This window comes from Carassius gibelio, chromosome A7 (assembly GCF_023724105.1).
Source record: "Carassius gibelio isolate Cgi1373 ecotype wild population from Czech Republic chromosome A7, carGib1.2-hapl.c, whole genome shotgun sequence".
In the NCBI taxonomy this organism is placed as follows: domain Eukaryota; kingdom Metazoa; phylum Chordata; class Actinopteri; order Cypriniformes; family Cyprinidae; genus Carassius; species Carassius gibelio.
In genome coordinates, this window is record NC_068377.1 from 17,393,701 (window position 1) to 17,403,632 (window position 9,932).

The 9,932-nt window shown below is 45.6% G+C and overlaps 1 protein-coding gene across 1 annotated transcript; it reads right to left on the reverse strand.

Moving 5' to 3' along the window:
- Nucleotides 1-4,076: 4,076 nt before the first annotated feature.
- Nucleotides 4,077-8,421, reverse strand: LOC128016528 (uncharacterized). Its single transcript, XM_052601094.1, has one exon. The coding sequence runs from the start codon at nt 7,836-7,838 to the stop codon at nt 4,398-4,400; it is 3,441 nt and encodes a 1,146-aa protein (XP_052457054.1). The 5' UTR covers nt 7,839-8,421; the 3' UTR covers nt 4,077-4,397.
- Between the last annotated feature and the right edge of the window lie 1,511 nt (nt 8,422-9,932).

Sequence of the window (9,932 nt, forward strand, 5' to 3'; positions counted from 1 at the left end):
ACGTCTTTCTCCTCCTTTCCAAAGCGCTCGGGCAGAAGCGCTCATGAGGCGTCTGTCTTTGCTAAGCAACAATGACGTGCTCTCTCCATGAGACGCGGAAATTTCAGCGAAGGATAAATGGATTTGCAGCTCTAAAAATCGCTTGCAGTAGCTCTGCTACTAAATTTATTTCAAAATTGCAATCCATATACAACTATGATCAGCTGTTCCTTCATCTTGGCTGAGCTCTCAACCTTGTTACGGGAAAGGATGAAGCTGATTGGTTGGTTCTTGTCACATGACCCGCGGTGCGCTTGCGGCATTCTGAAAAGTTTAGATGTTTTTACATTTTGCTGTATCTAAAACGTATCGAACCGAACCGAACCGAACCGAACCGTGACATCAGTGTATCGTATCGAACCGAACCGTGAATTTTGTGAACCGTTACACCCCTAATATATATATATATATATATATATATATATATATATATATATATATATATATATATATATATATACGTTTCCATAAAGAAGCTAATTGTTCACTTTATAGACGTAGCTGTTGTGATTAGTAATTAATTGGTTATTCTTCATTAGTTGGCCATAGTTCCAAAGTAGCTCTCAATGACGATATTTTTCTTTAGTAATTATCAAATAACTAATAAGGAACTACCTATGTCCTAAATGAGCTATTACTTACTGCTTAGTTAATCTTGCTTCTATATTAGTTAATAGTATTAAGTTAAGTGTTAATGTAGTACTACCTATTACTTCCTGCGTAGTTACTTATTAACAACGGACCATTATTTTAAAGCGTTACCAAAAAGAATAGAGCAAGCTGTGTTCGAGGTCTTTACACACACACACACACACACACACACACACACACACACACACACACACATATATATATATATATATATATATATATATATATATACACACACATACACATATACATACACACACAATTGCATAATAAATGAAATTTAGAATAGTGAGTGTTCACTTGAAAAATGTAAGCTTCTAGAGGGCACATAAGTCTGAAGTAACAAATTTAGGTAAATGGGTGCAGAGCCAGTGGTAGTTTAGTATGCAAACATCAATGCCTTGAATTTTATTCGAGCAGCTACTGGAAGCCAGTGCAAATTGATAAACAGAGGTGTTACGTGTATTATTTTTGGAAAATTAAAAATTAATCTTGCTGCCGCGTTCTTAATTAATTGTAAAGGTTTGATAGAACTGGCTGGAAGACCTGCATTGCAATGGTCCAGCCTGGACAGAACAAGAGCTTGAACAAGGAGTTGTGCAGCATGTTCCGAAAGAAAGGGCCTGATCTTCTTGATGTTGAATAAAGCTAATTTGCAGGATCAGACAGTTTTATGTGGTCTGAGAAAGTCAGCAGATCATCAATCATAACATGGAATAAATTCACTGATGTTCAATCAAGACGAGCCGAGATGGATCCACCGAATTCACGATCTCAGGTATTGATTGAACTTCAGTGAACTTATTCCATGTGTTCCATGTGCGGTTAAGTATCAACCAATAAGAGTCCATGTACGATATCGCGTTTTCATCGGTCAGTCGTTGAAGCCTATTTCTGATTGGTTGTTGCCGTTTTGACAGCGTTTATGCCAAGAGCAAAGAGAAAGAAATTGAAGAGAAGAGTACCGAGAAACCGGAGCGAGCCCAGATAAAATTCTTACAAGAGCAATGCGCATCATATTAATGTACTTTCGCGCTACAATTATGCGCTCTTGACATTTGACAGGGAAATAACGCCATACACTCCCAGTTAAAAAGTTGAGGTTTACCGTTTTCGAATCCATTCAGAAAATCTCAGAGTCTGGTGGTAGCACTTTTAGCTTAGTTTAGCATAGATTATTGAATCTGATTAGACCATTAGGATCTCGCTCAAAAATGACAAAAGAGTTTCTGTATTTTTCCTATTTAAAACTTGACACTTCCGTAGTAACATAGTGTACTAAGACTGACGGTACATGAAAAGTTTCGATTTTCTAGGCTATAGAACTATACTCTCATTCTGGCTTAATAATCAAGGAACTTTGCTGCATTGCCATGAGTGCAGCAGGCTCAATTATATTATACAACACCTGAAAATAGTCCCCAGCAACTCTGCTATTGCTCCTGAATGGTGATATCTGGCTAATAATTGTAATATGGTTTATATGCATTTCATTGTTAATAACCAATCTTTTAAGTCTTTCCCCACTTTGATGCTCACATATATTTTCTTTTATGAATATAATATAACAGAACAAATATAACGTTAAAGCAGAAACACTGCTTAAAAAAATAAAATAAAATAAAATAAAGTTTTATTCTATATTCATTATTTCTCTTTGTCATCTCTTACACGTGGGTAGCTTGGGGTTATAAAAAAAAAATAAACTACAGATCAGATTCAGCTTCTTCTTCTTTTTTTTTTTTTAATTGCTGCAAATAGTCAATTTCAATCTCACAGAAAAATTTGTGGATTTGAGGGAAATGGTTAAGAATTTTTTGCATGATGGATGAGCTCTTTTATTTAAATCTTTATTTTTTTTGCTCACCTATTTCTGTTCTGTAATTTCCATTTTGTCTTTCCGGTCAAGCAATCTGTTGGTATACTGAGTAGAGTTCGTTCTTTAATTGATATTTCATGTATGAAAACATTATATTACAGTTTGATCTATCCCCACATTTTGTACTGTAATATTGTTTGGGGTACAACATGCCAAACATACCTAAATAAGACTTTATTAATACAAAATTAATTCTTAAGAATTATGAGTAATTAAAATAGATTGTCATCATCTGCTCCACTTTTCATAAAATCTAACATTTTGACAATATTCAATATTAACATCGATTGCATAAATACCTTTATGTACAAGTATGTGTATATGAAAAATATTATGCCCAGAGCTTTTAATAACTTGTTCATGTATTCTTCGGATGTTCATGCCAACTCCACAAGGTGCTGCAAAGATTTTTATCTTCCTTTTTGTAGAACTACAGCCAACCAATCTAAACTGACATACAGAGGGCCTTCCCTCTGGAATCATTTAGACCCCGCTTTAAAGACTAAAACCACTCTAAATTCTTTCAAAAGAGAGCTGAAAATAATGTTAACATATAAATAAGTTTATATTGGTAATTTGTTTATTAAAATTTTTGATATATTGATTGTATTGTCTTGCTTGATCATGTAATTTTACGTTCATTTAATGAAATTTTGGGGAGGTATTTTATAAGACCTTATGGTCTTCTCACTCTCTCCCGCACAGTATTTGTTTTCTTTTTTTTTTCTTCAATGGATTTGTAAAGTTGTATTTGGAAATTTTATATGTGCAAATAAACTTTCAAACTTTCAAGCAGAGGTTTGACAGCTGACGAGCCTGGAACAGTAGTAGATGATGTTTTTGCTAACATTACTGACCAAAAGCCTGACACTCTTCGGATGATAGTTGATGCTGTGGCTGTAGCATATATGAAAACATGTTATTATATGTATATGTGTATATATGCTTTTGTTCTTATTTTTCGATTAGATTTTAAGACTCTCCTGCACACACAAGCTGTCACCTTCAAATGAGACAGATACACCATCACTTCATTCAGTTGCATCATCGTCAGACACAAAGCCATCAGACAGCGATGGTTGTTTCTTCTCACCTAAAAGAACGTGTAGTGATGACCATTTGCAAAAAGCTTTTGCTATATACGTGCCACTTGCTGATGAACGTCTCGGTTACGTACGTAACCCTCGTTCCCTGATGGAGGGAACGGAGACGTTATGTCGACCGACAAATGGGGTCTCACTTGGGAGGCCAATCATCTCTGATTTTAAGAGAAAACGCCAATGAAATTGGCAAGTGGATTAACACACCTGAGCCACTCCCCGTGCCAGCGGGTATAAATAGGGCGACAGGTGCATCCACTCATTAGGTTTTACGCTGAGGAGCCGAGAACGTGTCCCGGCAACAGCGAATGGTTCAAGGTTGTGGCATGGGGACATAACGTCTCCGTTCCCTCCATCAGGGAACGATGGGTTACTTAACGTAATCCCAGGTTCTTTGATAACAGAGTGAGGTGTTTCACTATGGGAATCGCTTTGGGCGTGACCAACTACGGAAGCTCCTATGCCACCACGTCTGTCTTTGACAGACAGGTCGACCTGAGATCAGGCTCCGCCCCCACCTATATTACTCAGGTCGACCCCTACGAAGTCATTAAGAGAGATTTCTTCCCGTTCCTATGCAAGGAGGGAAGTGTTGGTGAAACACCTCACTCTGTTATCAAAGAACCTGGGATTACGTTAAGTAACCCATCGTTCTTTTTCTAACTTCGCTCGGTGTTTCACTATGGGAGATATAGACCACTCCCGGATTGCAACATATGCTATACCAATCATATGGGACTTGACGTGCTGACTCCTAACACTGCATGAGCTAAGGATGGCTCAGACACGTTCAGTCTATAAAATCGCACAAAAGTGTGCGGTGTGGCCCAGCTTGCTGCAGCACAGATCTCCTGGACCGAAACACCTCTGAGTAAGGCCCATGATGTCGCCATGCCCCTAGTTGAGTGGGCCCTTAAGCCCTCGGGAGGTTGGGAACCTCTGCATGCATATGCTAAGGAAATAGCTTCTACAATCCAGTGGGACAGTCGCTGACGTGACAATGGCTTCCCCTTGTGAGGAGTAGCCCATGACACGAACAGTTGGTCATTTTTCCTGAAACCTGCTGTCCTTTCTACGTACACACGAAGTGCTCGTACAGGACACAAGGCATTCAACCTCCCCTCCTCTGGAGAAGAGAACGGAGGAGGGTGAAAAGCTGCAAGATCTGTAGTTTGACATCTATATGACGAATCCACTACTTTAGGTACGAAAGCCGGGTTAGGGCGAAAGGAAACCCTTGTAAACCCTGCAGAAAACTGCAGACAAGATGGGCTGACCGACAGTGCCTGTAAGTCACTCACCCTCTTAGCTGACACCAGCGCTAACAGTAGTGCTGTCTTGAGCGAGAGAAACTTTAACCCTATAGCTTCCAATGGCTCAAAAGGGTGTTGAGAAAGGGCCTCTAAGACTGTAGACAAATCCCACAATGGGACCATTCGCCTGGCCCCTGGCCTCTTACGTCGTGCCCCCTTCATAAATCGACTTATTAAAGGGTACTGACCTGCTGTCTTGTCACCAAAACCCACATGACAAGCAGATATAGCCGCTAAGTATACCTTTATTGTAGAAAAAGCTTTCCCTTTATCTAGCAGATCCTGCAGGAAACATAAAATGTCCCTCACTGAACATTGAAAAGGGACAATATGAATCCGTCCACACCATTCATCAAAGACTCGCCACTTATTACTATACAGTGAACGAGTGGAAGAGGCTCTTGCACTCTGTATAGTGTGTATGACCGATGGGGGCAGACCTGCTGCACTTAAATTCCACCTTTCACGGGCCAGGCCCAGAGAGCTATCCTGTCTGGGTGAGGATGGTAGATTTCCCCCCCCGCTTGTGACAGGAGGTCCCTCCGGGGAGGGAGGGGCCACGGCTGACCCGACAGTAGTTGAACAATCTCGGCCACCCAAGGTCTGGAAGGCCAACGTGGGGCTATCAGTATCAGCGACAATTCCATTTCCCTCACCCTGGCTAGAGTGGGTGAAATCAGGCTCAGAGGGGGAAATGCATACAGCAGGACATTTGGCCATTGGTGGGCTAAAGCATCCACACCCAATGGTGCACTTCCGTCTGCCAGAGAGAAGTACAGAGGACATTGGGCGTTTTCCTGCGAGGCGAAGAGATCTACGACCGCCTGGCCGTATCTCTGCCATATCTGCTTCACCACCTGGGGATGAAGCTTCCACTCTCCGTACAGGGGATTTCCTCTGGACAACAAGTCTGCCCCCCTGTTCAATATCCCTGGAACATGGGTTGCCCTGATGGATAAAAGACTTATGTCGCACCACACAATCAGCTCTTTTGCCAGCTGGTGCAGCTGAAGAGAGCGTGTGCCTCCCTGTCGGTTGATATAAGCAACCACTGTGGAATTGTCTGTTTTCACTAAAACATGCTGACCCCTGATGAAGCTCAGAAAATGTTTCAGCGCTAGAAACACTGCCAACAATTCCAAGTAATTTATGTGTTTGTGAATTAGCTGAGGGGGCCAAACGCCGTTCACAGTTCTGCCCATTAGAGTCGCTCCCCAGCCCTTTAATGATGCGTCCGTCGTCATAGTGACTCTCGACGACACTGCCCCCAGGGGAATCCCCGATCTGAGGGTCGCGGGGCTTTTCCAACGTCTGAGCGCTCTGACGCACGCATACGTCACTCTCACCTGTCGGTTGAGATGACGCCGAGAACACAGACGCAGATGCGCGACCCAGCGCTGAAAGTCTCTCATTATTAGTAGTCCCAGTCGTACTACAGATATCACTGAAGCCATTAAGCCCAGCATTCGCAGGCACAGTCTGAACGGGACAACTTTCCCCGTCTGAAAACGGGAGAGACATTGAGTGAATGACGCGATCTTCCTCTCTGTCAGAGTGACTCGATAAGAGAGGGAGTTTATACTGAGCCCCAGATATTCTGCGTGCTGAGCTGGCTCTAAGCGGCTCTTTTCCATGTTTATTCTGAATCCCAAGCTGTTGAGATGCAATAACACCATATCTGCGTCTTTGATTGCTTGCTCTTTCGACGAGGCGCAAATCAGATAATCGTCTATGTACGACAGTATTCTTATCCCCCTGTTTCTCAATGGGAAAAGTGCTGCTTCCACACATTTGCTGAATACTCTTGGTGCTAGACACAGACCAAAGGGCATTGTCTGAAATTCGTAAGCAGTGCCTCGAAAAGCAAACCTGAGATACTTCCTGTGAGACGGGTAAATATCTATGTGAAAATACGCGTCTGACAGATCGATCGTCACAAACCAGTCGTTCTGGCGGATGGATCGACAAAGTGTCTTGTGTGTCAACATTTTGAATGAATATTTCCGTAGGTGCTTGTTTAACACACGGAGATCTAGAATTGGACGCAGAGATATGCTCCCCTTCTTTGGGATCACAAAGTAACGGGAATAAAAGCCCTGACAGCTCACTTCCTTTGGCACTACTCTGATGGCTCGTTTTTCTAAAAGACAGTCTATCTCGGCCGTCAGGACGCGAGCTGACTCTCCCTCGGCCGCTGAGGCTATTATACCATTGAATCTGGGTGGTTTCATGGCAAATTGAAGCCTGTATCCCCGTGAAATCGTGTTTACAACCCACGGATGAGCTGCGCATGCGCGCCAACTGAGTATGCGAGCCGAGAGAGGTCCCCTGTATACTTCCCCAACGCCGGCGCGTTTTGATGACGTCATTACCGTCTCCGCGCTGACCCCTTCTGGAGGTGCGCGCGCTCCCTCCAGCGGAGAGGCTAGGGATACACATCTCAATGTTTGGATTTTTTTGCAATCTATCGCCCTCGGCTGACTGCCTGGCTGCGATAGTGAAACATTTATTGTGTTTAATGAGTTGGGGGAGCACGTCGCCCTCAGCCTGTGGCCTGGATGCGATAATGCATTTTTTATTAAACATTCCCCTGAACTGATGGGCGTTTGAAAACCCAGTGTAAGTGCTTGGTGACACTTGAGAACGTTTTGAACTTGATTGCTTATAGCTGGAGCCCTTACTGAACTGAGAACAACAGGGCTGGACCCCCTCTTTCTCTTTGCGGGCGGAGAGAGAAGTGACGGGGAACATTCGCGTGTCAGGTCGCACGCTTCTTCTTCCGATCCTCGGGGTGGGGTGGGCGGTTTCTCGCCGCCGCGGCCGCAAATGAATGTTTCCCCCCGGGTCCGGAGCCATCAGATCTCGGACGATAGCCCACTTGCTGTCCGCTGGGAGGCGGTCTCACACTCCTAGCTCCCGTCTGCCTTCCTCTCGCCGCAGCGGCTGCTGCAAAACCTTGCCGTGCTGGCTGAGAGGGTGGTCGCGGTGTTTGCTTGCGCGGTAAACAGAGGTTAAAAGCCTCGTCCTCCTGTTTCCTGAGGGTGCTGGTTTCTCTCATTTTCTCGAGAGCTGGTCCGAAAAGGCCCTTAGTTGGGTCGAACGCAGCGTCCATCACCTCAGCTTTTTGAGCGTCGCCTAAACCAGACAGGTTCAGCCATAACGCTCTCTCACCTGAAACGGCCAAGCCCATAACACGGCCACAGCCCTGAACCGCGCCACGAGAAGAGCGGAGAATTAGGTCGTTTACCACACATATCTCGTCCCAGAGAGCTGGGTTCGGCACTCCTGTATCTAATTGTCGCCCCATCTCCTCCAAAATCTCCGCCTGGTACGCTGACAGTAAAGTCACCGCGTTCAGCGAGCACACTGACTGCGCCGCATACTTGTACATCCTCTGATAGATGGACGCGGTCAGGCGCTCCATCTTGTTCGGCAGCGAAATTTGGGAAGAGGCAGAAATTGATCGACGATATGGATGGAGGTGATAGGCCACTGAAGACTCTATCGCTGGGGGTCCGGCCAGCCCCAGCTCTCCCATTCCTTGGATCTCAAGTTTAGAGCATCCCTTGGTCGGGAGCTTGCTCTTAAAGGGGCTACCCCAATGGCGGGACATCTCCTTCATGCACGCCGGCACGGCGGGTAGGAGTTGTCTCGTTGTGGTTAGAGCAGGCGGTAGCCTTTTCCCGTCATAAAGGTCCCTCTCTGCTTCCTCTGAATCCTGGGCCGCGGGCCACGCTAGGCCCAGTTTTGCCGCGGCTCGCTTGCATACCTCGTGCAGGTTACTGTCTGCCTGCGAGCCAGTGTCAGTCGCGCTAGGAGGTCTAGACTGCTGGACAGGGAAGAGAGAGTTGTCTTCCTCCTCCTCTTCGTCCATGTCCAAGTCGAGGAGGTCAGAGTTAGCATCGCCCTCTGCGTCCTCGTCTCCCGGCTCCTCATCCTCGTGTGCGAGAAGGCCATCGAACAGAGGAGGCATATCCGGGGATTCGGCTTCCATCATCTCAGCCCAGCTCGTCGTAGTAGCTCGCTGATGATCATTAGCCTTAGTTTTCGCGATGGTTCCAGCCAGACATGGGTCCTGCTGACTAGCCACCGCCACTCTCAGCCTTCTCTCCAAAATTTTAACCGGCAATGACGCACAGTGAACGCACGTTTGTGGGTCCGCAAGCGACGTTTGAGCGTGCTTGGCGCCCATGCACACAATGCACATGGGATGGGGATCCCTGCCCGAGACGGTTGCTCCACATGATGATGGACACGGGCGGGGTGCGGGTTCCTTCTTCGACTCATTCCCTTTGGCGGGGGTAATGACTGTCGACATGACGGCTGGAGAGAGAAAGAGAGATTCGAAGACTCGTCGTAACACGTTAGTCCGATTAATGGTTCACAGGGTAGTTAGCCCTTTTCGCGGCTCGCCCTGACGCGTAAAGCCTATGGTGGCTTGACACCACTGAAAATCCTATCGTCGTGATAACACGCGATAATCTGAACAGAATAGCTCGCCTTGACGCGGACACTATTCGGTGTGACACTCAACACAGTACCAATCCAATCCACTGATGTCGCGTTCGGTAGCGTACTCCAATGACGGCCCGCCAGTTGAACAGTTAAGCGAAATCAGCGAAAAGTTCGGACTTGCTGAGAGAGCTTGTAGTCCCTCACGGGAAGAAAGCGAGAATGACTTCGTAGGGGTCGACCTGAGTAATATAGGTGGGGGCGGAGCCTGATCTCAGGTCGACCTGTCTGTCAAAGACAGACGTGGTGGCATAGGAGCTTCCGTAGTTGGTCACGCCCAAAGCGATTCCCATAGTGAAACACCGAGCGAAGTTAGAAAAAGAACGAGGGTTACGTACGTAACCGAGACGTTCCCTATCTGTCGGTCACTACGAGTTATGTCGACCGACAAATGGGGTCCTATGGAAAACGCCATAACCTGAACCTCGTCACAACCCT